Genomic DNA, 17,417 nt, shown 5'->3' on the forward strand with positions numbered 1-17,417 from the left:
GGTTGATCGTATATTGTCCTGCATTTCTCTTGAAAAGATTCAAAGCATGCTATAAGCTACCTCCCTGCAGCTTGCCATCGGTTGTACTCACTGTCAGATGGAGACAACAGTTCTTGGTGCTACTGAACCCCTGACTGAGCCCTTGGCAAATCTCTGTGCTGTGCCCTCAACACCTCAGGACGTGCGCTCAAACAGCCTACAGCCAGGCTCTCTGCCTTCAGGGACAGTCCCTGTGAACACAGCACATCCTCCATCCCTGCACGTACGGCAGCTACCTGCCCTGCTGCTCCCCAGGTCCCTGCCACAGGTGCTCAGAGAGACATAATGATGTTCTGTCATGTCCCTACTGCTCAGGTGATAGAGCTCCTGGGAAAGCACACCACTGGTTTCCTATTCTCACCCACAGGGTACCATTTGGCCCCACAAGACATCAGAGATTTTATTAACATTTATTTCTAGTTTTCAAACTTCTCAGCTGGGCTTGTGATATCCATTTTCTTACTCCGCTCATCTTGGCCATTACCTTGGCCTCTGGACAGCATTCCTCAGCTCAGAGAGGCAAGATGTTTAGTTTTCAGCACCCTTCATTGTACCAGTCCTCCTACTCACAGGACTTAGTCTCCACTTCCTTCATGTGGTGTGGCTGGAAGAAAGGGTAAGTGAAGGAGAGGCACTCAGGGACATGCAGATGATCTCTGTGTTGTAGGACAGAGAAAAACTCCCATGGAGAAGTAAGGAATAAGCCTTGAGCAGGCCAACTTCAGGTCACAGGGATGAAAAATCAACATTGCATCAACCATGTGCAGCTTTAGGGAGCAAAGTTGTCTACCTGATCTTTGGGTGTCCAAACTCAACAGGGGAAACAAAAAAATTGCTACAGAAATTGCCTTGCAGGACATCAGAAGGACAACTGGAGTTTTCACAGATTTTTACACAGTCCTCAAGTCATCCTGAAGTTACGGAATGCAGGAGGTCATTGCTCCTCAAACACAAGCAGGGCCCCAGGCAGACAAGCACAGAAGATATATGAACTCCGGGGATCACATCAGCTGCTAGGATCCAAGCAAAACTGGTGTCTCAGCCTGAACCAACCTCACCTTGAAGGTTTCTAATACTCCCTGCAGTGGAGCACAAACATTTTCTGACCCGTCAACATGCAAGGATTATCAGAGCTACTCTTGAGTATCCAAGATGAAGCAGGCAGTGGAACCACTGTCTAAACAGCCCATTTCCAGGCTCTTTCTCATCTTCACTGAACCCTGAAACTTCTCAAAGTAACTGAGCACTCTGGTAAGCCTGTATGGGAGAGGTTAATAGAGAACGAGCTCCTGCTAGCTCTCGAAGTTTTAAAACCAGTACTTTTACAAAGATACTGGAGAAGGCTGGTTGCATCTTTCAGAAAGGACTTGCCCTGGGGTGACACGGGCATAAACACACCATTGCTTACAGGAGAAATGCTGCTTCCATTTCTTCCAGGCTCAAGCAAAGGAAGACCTCTTTGACATATCTAGAAGTAGGTAGGGAACCGCAGGCAGGAAATGACTCATCACAGCCAAGATGTGACTCAGAAAAGCCTCTGTGATCAGCCATGACCGGAATTGCTAGGTTAGTCCAGTATTACTGGCCAGTTCCTCAATGGCCAGCACACATACAAGCAGCTCCCCATCTGGGTGTCTTTGAAAGCAACAGTAAGCAACTTGGGCCATGGCAACATGTGTCAGAATGACCAGAGCAGTACTTGGAGTACATCTAGTATTTACAACTTCCTCCTCCTCTATCATTCTGCAAATGTGATGGAGACCTTTCACAGATGCATGCCAGAATATACAAGACAGATAGAAGAGGGTGGACAGCAAAGATTTGGGCTCTTTAGCTCCTTCTCCCTTAAAGCTTTTCTGAAGAGGACATCAGTTTGAGGAAATTCATAAAAAGCAAAAGAAAACACTGAAGCAACCAAATGCTGCTGGAAAGCTATGGCCTTTGTGGAAGAGGCAGGGCCACAGAGGGAGGCAGGGTCAGTCTCAGGCACTGATGTGATGCTGGTACGTGAGGTACCTCTTACTGCTTTGCTGGTTATGGGATCTTCGGAGAAGGCTAATTTAGGAAACTGTGACCCTAAACACACTGTTGTCTATCCTGAACTTGCCACAATCCTACTTCATGCTGTCAGTCTTACACTAGCATTCCTGTCCCTTACACCAATGAGGTAGGTCCCAGTGACAGCACAGCTCATATGAATGCGGAGCTGTTCTGGTGTTGAGCAGAAGTGAAAGCAGAAACTTTTTTTCTCCCCTTTACCTAACACTGCTAGATTAAGGCAGTTTTGAGATCAAAGAACTGGCAAATTGACTGTATTAGACTGATTTTGAAAAAAGCTCTTTAACAGCACCTGACCTCAGAGCCCAGCGATACCCAATACACAGCCACAGTTCTTTGGCTTGTCCTAAGCTGTGTCTGCCAGCCCAACCCTCTACTCCGGACTTTCCCCATGCCACCGAGTGTTTCAAAGCACTTGCTATAATTGCACGAGCACACACTTCAGCTGGCACACTCACCTGTTCTGCACTGGAAGCTATTCCTCCACTCTTAAAGGCCCCAGGGAGAAGTCACCTTCCTCTCCAAGAAGTCATTCTTTTAGGCTTGTCATCACACCAGTATCTCATTGCACAGCACATGGGAATAGAGCAACTTCTGTCAGCTCATTACTAGCTCTTGGGATGTCTGCTGGGTGGTCCACTCTTGTGTTTCAAGACCAAAAGAGAAGAGGGGTTATGGTGACAATCTGGTGAATGCTGCAAGAACAGATGTTCCTGGAAAGCACTGCCATTATTCTTTAGCTTAATCATCTACTTAGCTGCAAACTCTTCTCCACTTCTTCGTACCCATCTCTGCATTCCATATTGCAGAGTGCTTTAGATTATCATGCAAGCTGACTCCTTTTTAATACTTCCTTTAATACAGGGAGGTAATTGCTAACTACACCAACACTTAAAACATCAGACGACAAAGTTAACCACCTAACCTCTACTATTTCTACCTATGGCAGTGTGAAGATTCAGCCTTCTGCTGACACACAATAATGAAAATGTAGCTGGCCCAGCTGCTTAAAGGACATTGCTGGATTGAGAAGAAATACTAATCTATAGCCTAAATACTGCTAAATTCAGCAAAGCTTGAGAATCCCTCTCAACCCTACACTGCAGGCACCACAGTTCTCTTTAATCAGGTCCCCGTTTACTGTTTTCCACTACAGCTCTCCCCAGTGAGCATACGACAAGCTCCAGGCAGAGTGTGACAAAGAACGTGCATTTAGACTGCCCAAGGCCACTCTGTAGGCCAGAGGCAGCAAGCTGGGCTATGAGAAGAGCAAAGTTGGCTCTAAAGTATAACTTTTGCAGAGAGGATTATGCCAGAAGCAGGTAAACCTTCACTCAGGAAACAAAGGTAAGGGAATTTTAACAGGTAAGCAAGTTAAAATTTGTGTGCAAAAGTGCAACACACTGCAGCACAAGGCAGCAAAGCAGGTCACAAGCAAAGAAGCTGGAGCAGCATTAAGAGCTGCAGCCTGAGTCAGCCGCTAAGAACCAGATCTGCAGCAATAGCTAGAGTTCCCCACAGCAGAAATCCTTCAGTAAGCCACAAACCAGGGTACAGTCCCAACTGCGTAAGTGTAGACTGGGAACGAACACACTACACTCTCCAAACTGGCAAAATCTGCATTTAATTTACAACATAGTAAAGGTTACAGGTAAAAAGCTCAACAGAAAGTGTGAAAAGGCCTATTACATATTACACAAGTGTACAAACTTCTGTACAATGCCCCTAGATGTTATACTGTCCCCTCCTGTACTGGTCAGCTATGGCCCCTAAGCTCTAAAATAATAAGAGCTTGTTCAATCCCAGTGAGGAGAAGACCTTTAAAAACCAATGAGCAGTAAAACTTCCCTTTTCAAGACAAATCTTGCAGAGCGCCACTTGCAAAAAACCTAAAATACCCCTCCTGCCCCAAGAAAACAAAAAACCTACCCAAAACCAAACCCAACCAAACAACCCAAAACAGAAAAGGGGGGGGGCGGGGGGGAAGAAGAAGGAAGAAAATCTGCTCAACTTTTACTTGCATTAACTAGTTTTACCTAGAATTGCCTTCATAAAGCAGACTGGCTGGAAAAACAAAATTCTACATACCAGAAAGAAGCAAACCTGAAAATAAAGGGAGAAAGTTCTTAACAGTCAGCATGGAGTGCTTGGAAGCAAAGCCTCCGAGGACTGCATCGTATTTAAGAGCAACTAAACACGGAGCTGCATGACTCTGTCATGGAGGAGGTGCTGTACTCACCCATCCAACAGTCTGAGCTAGGTATGATGGTGCAGGGAGGGGAACAGGCTCTTGTAACACGGCAGCTATGAGCTCATTTTTAACTCAGAAACATGAGAGAAGCAATCGCTCTGCAGACGTCACGCGGGTTTTGGAGCATCTGTCCAAAACAGGCCCAGGGCACACAGCACACCAGATGCACTGTACACAGCACTGCTCCAGCCACCGTCGCATTTTTACTGCACTCCTCAGGCAGGCAGCTAGTCCTGTACACAAGGAACAGCTGGGTATACTGCTGTCATTTTAGTGCACATTTCCTGGAGAAATCCCCCAAACAAAGGACAGTGACTATGTAGCTGAACTGCATTACAGAATGTAAAAAAATTGAGAGTAAACCTAAGAAAAACAGAGCTCTGGCCTTACCTTGTATAAAGACATAGCATCTGACTACATGTGAGTCAGATTTTGTGATTTAAAACCAAGGATTTGAAGGGCTATAGCAACCATCCAAATCAAGCTTCTCATTTTATTCAATGGGAAAAAGTGATGAAGTAGTCAAAAACTACATTATGCACACTTTTGCAGGGCTTTATTCAAGGTGGGGCGGATTCTCTACTGGGAATTCGTATTCTAGCCCTAAGTAGCACTCAGTTCTCACCCACTGTTACTAGCAGCCGGAATAGTCTGCAGATGGTGGGTCTGGTTGTTAAATATGCAAATCCTCTGACACTGCTGATGGCTGCTCGTTTTTATGTGTGTCTTGTTGCATCTCACATATACTCTATACTCACAAATTCCATTTGCAAATAAAATGAAATTATTTAAGTTAGAAGGGCCACCAAATTTTAAAAAGAAACTGTTTTCCTCTGTGTTAACTCCACCTTTAGTTAACCACAGGAGAGAGAGTCAACACTTTGCTATTTATTTGTTTGTACAGTGTAGACAGTGCCCATCCACCAGTCAAACGCTCCTCGGCTTGCCACGCTCGTATGCTGCCAGCAGCACCCGCGCAAGCTCAGATCCATCCTGTGCACCCCTTTACCCATCCACACAGCACTCCGCTGTGCAATACTGGGACACAGCTAGGGAAGCCCACCTCCTGTTGTCCATTTCAACTCCATGCTCTCTTGAACTGATGGGATGTTGTAGTGTTTTAGCTAGAAATTAAAACAAGCTGTAGCCAAAAGAAACAAAAAATACAGCGCCCCACATTGGTGGGGTTTTAAAAATGTAAAAAATAACAGCTGACGTACATTTTGCAAGTTTTAGAACTCATACCAATGGGATTTCTGAAAGGCTTGGCCCCACAAACGTTTACTACTGATACAGCTGACCTGCTACAAGCAAGTCCAGCAGGAACATTACTCATAGTAAGCACGACACCTAAATGCATGGATGCGCAAGGTCAGACCATAAATGATAATTAAACTGTATGATACTGCCCCTTCCATTTATGGATCGAAATTTGGAGTAAAAACCTCTGGGGACAGTAATGGCTAAGAAAAGGCTGCCAGATATTTTGGTTCAGAAGAAGATGGGAGCTGTATTTTTTTTTTTTCTTTTAAACAGACATAAAAATGTTTGAAGACAGATCTTTCACTTGCAGGATACTTCACTTCTCCAATCTTGGCATTACATCTGGTTAGGACACCGAAATTTTAAAAAGACGATACCGCACACAAACAGTTTCTGGAGTTCGCAACTCCCACCCTCTCTCAACAAAACCCAACTCAGATCAGTAGGGAAGGGGTTGGCTTCTTGCCAGGCCATGCCTCCTTTGCGTACTTCTTCTTCTTGGGTTCATTCACAGCTTCAGGATTAAAGACAGCGGGGTTCGGAGCTGGGTTCATGTTAACAGTTGAGGGCACAACAGGAGTCAAGTCTACATCTGGGGCAAGATTGGGGTAGGGCATTGGCAGACCACCAATGAGTGCTGTCCCATGGACGCCATGCGACTGGGAACCTGCCTCATTGTGAGTTGGAGGTAAACCACCATATAATCCTCAAAAATTTGCATACGTCGTGATGAAGAATCATCTGTGGTCAGTGAGCCTGGATTCTCCAACCGTTTTTTCTGCAGATGGAAGTATTTAAAGAATTACTAAAAATACATTAAACAAGCAAGCTATTTAAACTGGGTGCAATGTCATTTTTCCCAAAAAGGCACTTTGACCAGCCACATATAAAGTGGCTACAGACCATGTCCTAGAAGATTGTTTTCTGTATTTCCTTGAAAACTACTTAATAATAAACTCTTAAAAGTGCACAACGCAGGAAGCAGTGACAGAAGTTGAAGCTCAGGTTTAACTTTGATCAGGTCTGAGCATCTTTACTTCCTGTTCATGCTTGCCAGTCTTGAGGCTGTCCTGAACACAAGACAAGTAGGTCTTTAGTCAGTAACAGATGCTCCTTCCCCCACAGTAAGAAACTGCAACTTCTAGATCACTTGGGTGATTTTGTCTAGCTCTTGATCATTTGAATCTTATCCTGCAATCTGGGACTTATGTAGAACAATCCTTTTCCACATACATTACTAAGTGTATACCAGCAACAAGCACAATTGTTATCACACTGTTGCTTAGCTACCATGAAGTTTTTCAAATCTTCCCTGCTCCTAGCATACTCAAATTAAATACAGCACTGCCAACACACTCACCTTGGAGCAAAGTCTAAACCCTGCTAGGTCTAGCAGACAACCTTGTGAAATTAACAACACTTAGAGTATTTAAACAAACAACCTCTTATTTTCACTTTTTATTTTCCACACCTCCCACAATTTTAACTGATGCCTACAACTACCACACAGAACTTCTGGAAAGTGTTTCTTTTTGGGAAGAAAAAAAAAAATTGCCATTGATCACATGCATTATTAAAGAAAAGCTGGATTTGATGGGAAATGGTCAGATCTGCTAAAAGACAACTGCGAAACATGAACACAACTTTTGCTTAACAATAAAACACTTTCCACCATAGGATATGTTTCTAAGATGTAATTCATAAAGCGAGTTCATCAATGTAATGTATTAATTAGAAAGCTGGGAGTTACTCTGTACCTTAACAGGGACTACTGCTGTCTGTACCATGTTCCTGAAACGCCCAACAGAAGGGTCCACATCCTCTGTAAAGGCAAGAACAGTAAAGCTTTCAGGAAGAATACAGGGAAAGACAGAACATTTGTGAGTTGAAGGAACCTTTATATGAAGAATTGGTACACGGACCTTCTCAAAGTCAGTGCTCCAGTAGCTCTCAGTAAGCACAAGCAGGCCCAAGCAAGGAGCGGCGCTAAGGGGACACCTAGTGGCTCTGGCTCGAGGTGGCCTCACCAGATACAGGCTTCCACACCCCAGAGAATAGGGAAAGGGACAGATGGATGGCCAGTTTGCACTGATCAGACTGGAATTCTGGGCTGAAAGCTGCTGCTGACAAGGCACGCACATGCTCAAAGGCACAACAGCTAGCCCCAGCAGCCCTTGGGGCACCTTGAAAGAGGAATCAGAAGGATTCAGTGTAGAGTCTGAAACTCTGAAAAAAACCTTTTTGTAATGCGAATGACAGCTGTTTACATGAGGCTGTTCTGAGCACTAAGTCGCATAACCTGATAAATCAAAACAGTTATTCTGGGTGGTATGCACTGCCAAATGAAACTAGCTCCAGACTACACTTTTAAATGCATACTCATTAGTAAGCTACTCATTAGGAGTATTATCCATATAAAATAACATTGCCATTAATATAAAACAGCAAAGGGAGAAAAATTACTAATTAGGAATTGGATACATCATCAGAAGCATCGTTTTGAATGATAATTACTTCTTTCAGATGTGCAGACAAGTAGCAGAAAACTCTGAGCTCAAGACAAATATCCATTAGGCAACAGGTAAGGAAAGCATTAAGGAACACATAAACCCCCCACGTTTTTAGATTCTAAAGAAGGCAAAAATCCCTTTGGGCCCACAAGACCTTTACAACATCTGAAAGAATTTTGAAGAATGAAACTGAGCGTGATATCCCTATCCTGCACAAACCATGCAGTTATTTTACAGGTAAAAGAGAAGAAAGAGAAAGGTCGAAGACTTGAGTGAGACATGTGGCAGCTTCTCTGAAGTAGCAGATCTCAAATATCGACTGCCAAATTTCTGTTCTCCTTATCCATAAGCAACTATGAGGAATCCCTGTGAGAATACTGGAAAGAGAGTCTTAAAGGCATCAACTAAATGTTAAAGCAAACTACTTACCCGGATTGATGATTTCATCATCATCACTGAATGTCACTCTGGAGTTCTTCCGTTTTCTCTTTGGTCTCTGAATATCTAAGTTCCCTTCCTCAATGGTTAGTGTGGAAATTCTTTTGTTGTGGGCTGTATTAAACTCTGTCAGGTTCTAGTGAGAAATTTGGAGACAAAACAGTTTAAGCAACTAGTGTATCAAGTCTGATTTAATCACATGACTGTGCATATCAGAAGACTACATCACACTTTTTAGTTTCAACTTTAGACCCCTGGGAAGAAAGAGTGCTCCAGTGCTGCAAAAGGTTGCCCAGACAGGCTGCAGAGTCTCTCTCAGCAGAGATATGCAGAACCAAGCACAGTCCTGGGCAACCTGCTCTAGCTGACCTTGCAAGACCAGGGAGGCTGGACTAGATGAACCTGAGAGGTCCCTTCCAACCTCAAACCTGTGAATGCCATACACACAGCCTTCTCCCTCTTCACTAGCTAACTGCAGGAAGCAGGGCAGCATTCACTGTTACCTGGCAACAGGGAACAGTGGGGGAAATCACCCCTGACCTGGGGTGATGTTAGCTGGAAAGCATGTAGTCTCCTAGCAAGCCTTGGAGAGAAGACCATTGGAATAGTAGGATTAGGTCACTGATTCTGGGAAGCAGCATGATCACAGGCTTATGGCAGAACAAGACAGTTTGTGCATCTGCCAGCAGAATATACCTCGGACTGCCTTCAAGGCTAAGAAGCTGCGACTCTGAGCCTAAGCAAACTGGGGAATGCTATCTGTTTAGCTGGAAATGCCATCTAGGTGCAGTCTGCCATCGTACTCACATCAAGTTCTGTCTCCTCCTCTGGCAGGCCCAGCAAGCCCTTGAGCTCTTCATCATCACCGCTCATCTTCTCGTCTCCTTTAACTGCTGATGGCAGTGTCTGAGGCTTCTCTCGCAGAGTATATGCCCGTGTAGAAGCTCCAAATGAAACTGTGGAGTCAATGGGTATCTGTTGGGGTTTGTGAGGTTCCAAACGGATATGACCCAAGAATGTGCCATGTGCTGAGAACATCAAAATGCAAAACAGTCTGTTAGTCACCAGCTTGGGCTCAGCGTGTTCAAACTTAAGTCTCGTAAAGATCAGAAACTGTACACAGATGCTCCGAGATAAAACATTAGCTGCTGAAAACATTAGCTATGTACATTTTACCCGCCATCTCACAAACTGAGATAACACATGCAAGTCCTCAAAAAGTCATGGAAATAAATGACAAACACCATTTACTTTCTGGATTCTTGGAAGTCCCAATATACCATGCCTAGAATAATTCCCTCTGGCATAAACAAGCATGTTGGGTTTTAGATATGGGGAAACCACCCTCAGAAGAGAAAGCTTCATTAAAATTGTGAAGGGAAGGCCAAGTCACTTGTTTCCCTTAGCCTCTTAAGAGTCTAGGAATGTTATTCTACAGGTCAAATGAAGCAGACGTAAGCTGATGGGAGCAAACACTCCTTTGCTCCTAACTCTTGCCAGTCTTCCACTAGGATGCCAACTCAGATTATAGTCATCTATCCACACAGTACAAACAACAACAAAAGGAGAAAGTGTCTCAGATTCAGAAATGTTTAAGCACTGAAATATTGTACTTCTACCTGGTTAAATGTCACACTACTTACTGCTGTTTAGATCTATGAGGAAAACCCTCTTGAGATGTTTGTGATAGACCAAGGCAGCATGGACCCGAGAGCAAGACTGATGGTCAATGGTAAAATCACACAGATCAGGATTTCTCCCAAAGAGATAGTATTTCTTCTCATCAATGATGAGTTTCTGAGGTAGAATATCAAACAGAGAAGCATATTAGACTCCTGTATTTTTTTGGATCTTCCTGAAAGAATTCAAGAACATGAATAAACAGAGCAAATTCAAAAGAAAGCATCAACATCTAATCAGTATTCCAGTTTGGTCTGACACTGTTCAACACAGAAATGCAAATATTCTTTGTAAAATCGTAACAGCTGAATATGGAAGAGTCCCAGCTATTCCCTTGTTTAACAGCCAATACAAGACAGCCTGGGAGGGACAATAACTCTTCAAAACATGAGACTGTCTCTTACAAGAGATCCATGCTCACATCTGCTCCCAGTGATTTTTACACATTCCTTGAGGCAGATGACCATGTGCTTTGTCTAAGACAGGAATCTATGCTAGGTGACCTCCTGTCTAATACAGAACATCAGAATTGTATTTCTGTATAGAAATGGACATACAGGACATTTCAGACCATCACAAAGCTCCGGGGAGACCTTATAGCACCTTGCAGTACCCGAAGGGGCTACAAGGAAGCTGGGGGGGGTGGAACTTTTTGCAAGGCGCTGTAGTGACAGGACAAGGGGTAATGGGTTTAAATTCAAAGTGGGGAGGTTTAGATTAGATATCAGGAAGAAGTTCTTCACAGAGAGGGTGGGGAGGCACTAGGACAGGTTGCCCAGAGAAGCTGTGGATGCCCCATCCCTGGAAGTGCCCAAGGCCAGGCTGGATGAGGCTTGGAGCAACCTGGTCTAGTGGAAGGTGTCCCTGCCCATGGCAGGGGGTTGGAACTAGATGGTCTTGAAGGTCCCTTCCAACCCAAACCATTCTATGATTCTATGATAATAAAGATGTAAAGCCATACTAAATTGTGTTGTGATGTGAATCCATATTAGTCCATTCAAATAAGCTATTAATTTTGGGCATTTCTTTTTAACTCATCCACATTCTAATCTCTTCTTCACACAAGATCTTACATACTGTACTATCAGTTACATACCATCTCTGAAAATCAGAGGAACCTGTTGACACAGTCCTACAGTATACACAGCGTATTTCTATTAACAATGTTGTTGAAAAGAAACTCCTTGCACCTGAATGCTGAAGTACCTAAGCAGTGCAGCCTTCTTTCTTACTGTATCCCAAGATTTTAATCTAACCTGTGTTTTCTTGCTCCCAGCTGCGCAAGTCAAAGGCTGGCAATGCAACACAGATTTGTTAACAGATGGCTTCTGCTTTTTGAAACATTTACCAAAACCCACACAGTATTTCAACAGCATGATGAAGGGAATGCTGATAATACATTTTTCATCAGGAAAAAACCATATCTTTCTTTAAGAAAGCTTGCTTTCATGAGATGGTCTGAGCTGAATTAACGTTTCGCCTGCTAGAGCACAAGGATTTCTCCCTTCTCCTTTCCATTCCCAGCTACACAACCCTCTCTTCAATTCCACTGCCACACATCTGAGCCAAGTTTTCAGCTTGCAAAGCACGTTTTTGCTATGCTAGTGTACTGCTGTTTGAGTGGACTGAATCAGTTTGCCTTCAGCCAGTTGTGTATCCCCGCCGGCTCTGGTGAGGCAATGGATTAGGTGTGCTAGGACTTGGGGATAAGGAAGGACCTCCCCTCCTGGCAGCAGCGTTCATGTCCATCAGTTGGCTGCTCCTCAGTTTTGCCAGTTGTGTAAGCCACATGCTCAGCGAGAAAGAGCTAATGTGTCAGACTAGTTACAGGTAGTTGGCTTGGGGTTTTTTGAGCTATCAGAAAGGCTGACACGAGGAGCACCTACACAGTTAATTATTCTGTTGCACTACCAAGTCACACAGAAAATAACAGCTTGGAATAAGACATGTAATTTATATTCCTCTACCTTATCTGCAACCTTAAAAATCACACCGATCTTGTTTTCTACTACAAATCATCTTGCAATTTTTTTTAATTTACCTGCCCACCAATTACAAACATCAAGGCTTCTAACACTGCTGCATTCACGTGTCACTTCCCCAGATTTTTTTCAGAGTTCACCTCCCTGGATATGTTCTACATTTTCTAGGGTGGATTTCTCATTATTCTGCTGAACATGCGTCAGTCCCCATGCTGCAAATTCTCATAATCTGGCATTCAGTAATAAGTATTTAATTTATTTCTGTATGTTTATTCTCTCATGTCACTAGAAGAATTAACTGAACAACTCAACTCCAAACTAGTATACATCATGACAACTTTTTTTAATTAGTCCTTTAGGTAATAAACTGCTAACGTCTTATTCCCAAGGTATATATTTTAAGATTAATTTCATGAGACCAAATGCTTTGTGAAATCTACTGACTTACATTTTTTGGTCTGTTTTCTTAAAATAACAAGATTTAGGTGATCAAGCTGTGTACATACCCATCAGCTCTCAACACCTACTACTAAACCAAGTAATTTCTCAACCAACTGACCAATTTCAACCAGCACTACAAGAGTGTAAATTTCAAGAAGTTTTGGGAAACCAAACAGAATGGTAACTTCACCAGTACCCTCAGTGATACACAGGCTGGCAGAAAATCCACAAGAGCACCAATACTTAGACTTTAACTACAAAAAATAAAACAATCCTCTTTGCAAGTCAGCATCTCATTTGATAAGACACGAATCACAGCTGAATTACCAATTCACCTTCAAGTACATTATTTGGTGACAAATGAGTTGTAAATGCAAAATTCAAGTGATTTTTCTCCAACTGGGACATTTGCAGGTGTCTCCTATGTATCAGTTTGTGTCTGGTGGGATACCATACCTCAAAGCCTCAGCATAATTCAGATAAGAAAACCCAGAGAAGTCAAGATACAGAAACAACCTACAGGATTCTGCTCTCACCTGGCTACTGTATTATCAGTTTCTTTCTCTTTACAAATGCTGTTTGTCACAAGACTCCTGCGTCAGAATTAACCAGAAAGTATAAACCACTGATAAAGAGCTTAACCTAGTAAATGGTTTCCTCAGTCCTTTTTGGTCGAGTATTACTTCACTTTATTTGGTTTTCAGTTCCACCTGTAAATAGATCAATCTCCACCCTGTACATTGTTCATGCTAGCACACTTTTGTTATGCTTTTCCCTGCAAGCCGTAACACCTATCATTCCATCAGTCTCACTGGTGTTTTCCTTTATGATTACAGTTGTTCCATCCAGCTGGTGACCTGTGGATACCATAGTGTGCATTACAATACATCTTTTGAGAAATGCTGGTTAGGTTTTCTGGGCATTCAATGTCATAACAATGGATCTATGTCCAATATCATGCAGTACCTTACTCACTCTGTTCAGCACTCTAAGTTTTCCCAAATTCAGTACCTCTGTACTAATGAATTCTATGATTCCACGTTGTAAGAAAGACCAGCACTAACTTTTCCTTTTACTCTTGTGTATTTGAAAAAAAGTCGTGTGTAAACACAACTGATCCAAATGAGTGGATCTCCAGAAGTTGCTTCACTTCACATTTCAGTGCTCAGCTTCAAAAGCAGTTATTTCATGATTTCAAGTACCATAAAAATCAGTCCAACAATTTCTCATTCTTGACCACAACTGAAACCAAAAGAAGCATCCCATAAGTTCTCATCTGTACCAGTCACACACAAAACAATACCATTCTGACTTGACAGCATTTCAAGAGATCTTGCAGAGACACAAATGAATTCATAAATTGGAAATATTGCAACAAATCATCAGAGAACCTTATTGCCTTTACTTCAAGATGTTTCCAAAATTTTCTGTGCCTCTGAGTTATAACCCAGTGTTTTCCTTTATACACTGAGCTTAAACACTTCATGGCTTGTTTTAATGTTGCACTTTTCAGACCCAGCAATCACAAGGTGTACCTCAGACCTCTGCACAAGACCTGGGATACAGATGGCTCGGCTAGTATCAAGTGCTCAGTCATGCACAAGATTTGAAGTTATTTCTTGGTTGCTGCCGCCTACCATAAGACACAAACCCCAGTAACTATTTGCCATATGTACCAAAAAGGGACCAGAGGGACGGCATTCAAATGCTGTTAGTTTGTTGCACCGTTCCCATACATAATACTACCTTATCTCATGTAACCACCACAGTCTAGAGGACTTAAGTCATCTCCTGCATACAGCGTGCAAAGCCCCAAAACAACCATACAAGCAGGCATACATCTACATGGGACAGCCTGCTAGAACTTGCCCTTCAAGCCAGCTGTTCTGATTCTTCAGGGGACAGAAGATAGCAAGCCAGGCCTCTGTCCCTCGCACATGTGTCTGTGTCTGGTCACCACATGCCACAGCATTCAGCACACATAGTACACACTGAATGGCAGGCAAGCTGTACCTCGCTGACAGCAGTAACATTGACGGCAACTTCAGATATTCAGGAGACAGAACACAGACTCTAGAGCCATTCTGTAACCTGTGTGATCACATCCTCTACTGAACCTCGGAGTACTTGGATAGCAGACTACCAAGTGCTCTGCACAACCGCAAAAAGAACCTCTTTAAGGTTATCAAGAGAGTTGATGGTAGGAAGAGGGAATCAGGATGTTTGTACACCCCTCTTTTCCCAGTGTGGACAGAGACCCCAGGCTTACAAAGCCAACTTGGGCCTCCTGTAGGTCCCAAAGCTTTGAGCAGCGCAGCATCAGTCTGACACCAGCAGGGTGATATTCTTGACTGTGAATTATCAACACTAAATCTGCTCATCCATTGCCAAACACAGTGGTTCATGCTTAGTTTCTATACAGCATTTTGCTGCTTTTTGTTCAGTTCTAATTAGGACTCCCATGACAGACATTTGTCTAGCACATGAGGATAAATTCAGTGGAGAGCTCCATATAAATTCCTTCATCCTAAAGCTTGCTCTCCGTATTTAAAAGCTCAGAAGAAACATGACAAGAAACTCGTAAGACTCCCAGGTGGGAAGGCTGCATTAGCCTGGCCACCTGCCACATACCAAAAAAGCCCAAGTCACTACCACTTGGCTTTGCTCAATGAATCTCATTACATGGCCTGAAAGAAATACTGAAAAACTCAGTGCCAAGTACAATCCTTATTCAAATGCTGCTGCCAAGATGTCAGGGAGATTGCTGAGCTGAGCAGCAGTGCTACTACAGCTCTGCGACCTCTGAAAAGGATTCTGAACGTGTAACAGTACCATGAGAAGCTCATGGTTTGAAGTCAAACACAATGCAAAGGGTTTGAAAGTCAGAGTGCCTAGGAAAAACCCGTGCAGATAGGTCCCATGTAGTCTGAGTAGCGAGTATGAGGCAACTCAGCCATGTCTTCCATGAATGAGTTTCTTTGGAAGTGCAGTAAGAGTCTGTTACTATCTAACCTTTGAAATTAGGGCTGAGCAAAGATCTCTTTTAGGTCAAGACTAGTTCTGCCAATTTTCTATCTTTAAATCCCAAGTAAGAACGCACTCTCAAAACAGCCTGTAAAACCAACAATAATAAACACAGACACAAGTTTATTTGTGAGATACCTATTTGACAACTCTACCTGCTTTCCTACGCAAAGCATATTCTGGTTACTTGACCAAATTCTAAACAGTAAATCTGTCTTTCTAGACACCAAGAGATGTCTAGAACTACACTTAACCAGTACTTAATAGTACTGATACTCCTGTGGCAGCATACATTAAAAAACAGCCAAGACACTAAGCTACTTAACTCTTTCTTGATCTAACCCAGAGTTCTTAATTTTCCAAGTTTCTGTTCAGAGAAGTTGGCTCAAATTTGCACACTTTTGCTGCCCAGAAAGATTTCTCTATTTCAGTCAATTGCAAGTTATGAAACTCTCCACAGCTGAAATATATTTACTGGCTTGAGTCCTCTGTCAACCATGTTAAAGAGCCTTTTTTTAAAATTTACAACTTCTAGTGTAAAAATTCAAAGTATGAAATAGAGAATGCCGTGTTGTATATCAGACAAATTCCTTCGCTGTAATAAAAATAACTCATTGTGTGTTAATCACAACAGTGTTTGCAGATCCAGAACATGGGATGAAAAATCATGCTGTTTTTTATACTGTAGACACGGCAATCCTGTAAAATACAGTTAACCTCACTGTAAAATAGACAAAAAACCCCTGACCAAACAAGTATCTCAAACAAGCAGGATAAAGTGAAGAGTTTTTACTCTTACTCTTTTGTATTTCATATTTCTTTCCCCATGTTATTCAAGTTCCTTCTCCTGAAGTTCCTAAGACAAGGTGCCTTCTACCTTCTATATAAGTATTTTGTAGGAAACAAGATGCCAGCTTTGGACCAAAACTAAGTTTGAAAGAAATAAGGATCTGCAAAGCATTGAGTTTCCATTACACACATTTTAAATTTCTCTCTCTTACTAGGACAGATTTAGTGTTCAGGAATCAAAGTGTCATTGTTTGCTAGCTGAGCACTACAGTTTTGTATCCCTCTAAACAGGACATCTAATTGGAAGATAACTGATAGAAGCACTGCATAGTATGAGACAGACTTGGAGTAAAACAAACTGATTTGAAAATAATGAACATGAGACAAATACTTATATGTGGAAAATGCTGGGAAATGTTCTACTGCTGGTGCCTATGTGTATACAACATACCAAATACATACAAAACCTACTTTCATACCTCAATGAGTTTGTCTCCTTTGACTACATCCAGATGTAAGCCAGGTGGCGGTTTCCCTGCCCTGGAAAACAAAAAGGAAAACAGAGTATCAAAATATTTAAGCTAACAGTCTATTAGAGCTACAGACCAAGTCTACACATATGTAAGCAGAATTATTTTGGAGAAAATATGAAAATCCCATAATTTTATTTTATTTCCTGCAGATTCCATATAAAACCTTTTTTTTTTTTTAATTTTAACACAGTAAGAGTTAAGCTAACAGACCATGAGGTATTTCAAGCTTTACTTCTCCATAAGAAAAAAAGAGAGAATTCACAAAATGAACAGAGCAGCTCCTAAGAGAACACTATATGAGGCCAGGAAGAGGCTAACAACTAGAGAAGTAGATAGACTGGGACTGTTTGCTTAAGGTCCTGCTCAGGGTCTCTGTTGTCTCATGTTACCTTCATATCAGATGATCTCT

At 42.4% G+C, this 17,417-nt stretch overlaps 1 protein-coding gene across 1 annotated transcript; it reads right to left on the reverse strand.

Moving 5' to 3' along the window:
- Nucleotides 1-5,750: 5,750 nt before the first annotated feature.
- PPP1R8 (protein phosphatase 1, regulatory subunit 8) lies at nt 5,751-17,015 on the reverse strand (the record flags this gene model as incomplete). Its single annotated transcript, XM_010156346.1, is given in 8 exon segments — nt 5,751-6,096; nt 6,099-6,320; nt 6,323-6,389; nt 7,369-7,433; nt 8,551-8,695; nt 9,367-9,587; nt 10,203-10,356; nt 16,955-17,015. Coding segments are annotated over 8 exon segments (1,084 nt in total), but the record flags the coding sequence as incomplete, so codon positions are not given.
- Nucleotides 17,016-17,417: the final 402 nt, after the last annotated feature.

This window comes from Eurypyga helias, unplaced genomic scaffold, assembly GCF_000690775.1.
Source record: "Eurypyga helias isolate BGI_N326 unplaced genomic scaffold, ASM69077v1 scaffold5540, whole genome shotgun sequence".
Taxonomy (NCBI): Eukaryota; Metazoa; Chordata; class Aves; order Eurypygiformes; family Eurypygidae; genus Eurypyga; species Eurypyga helias.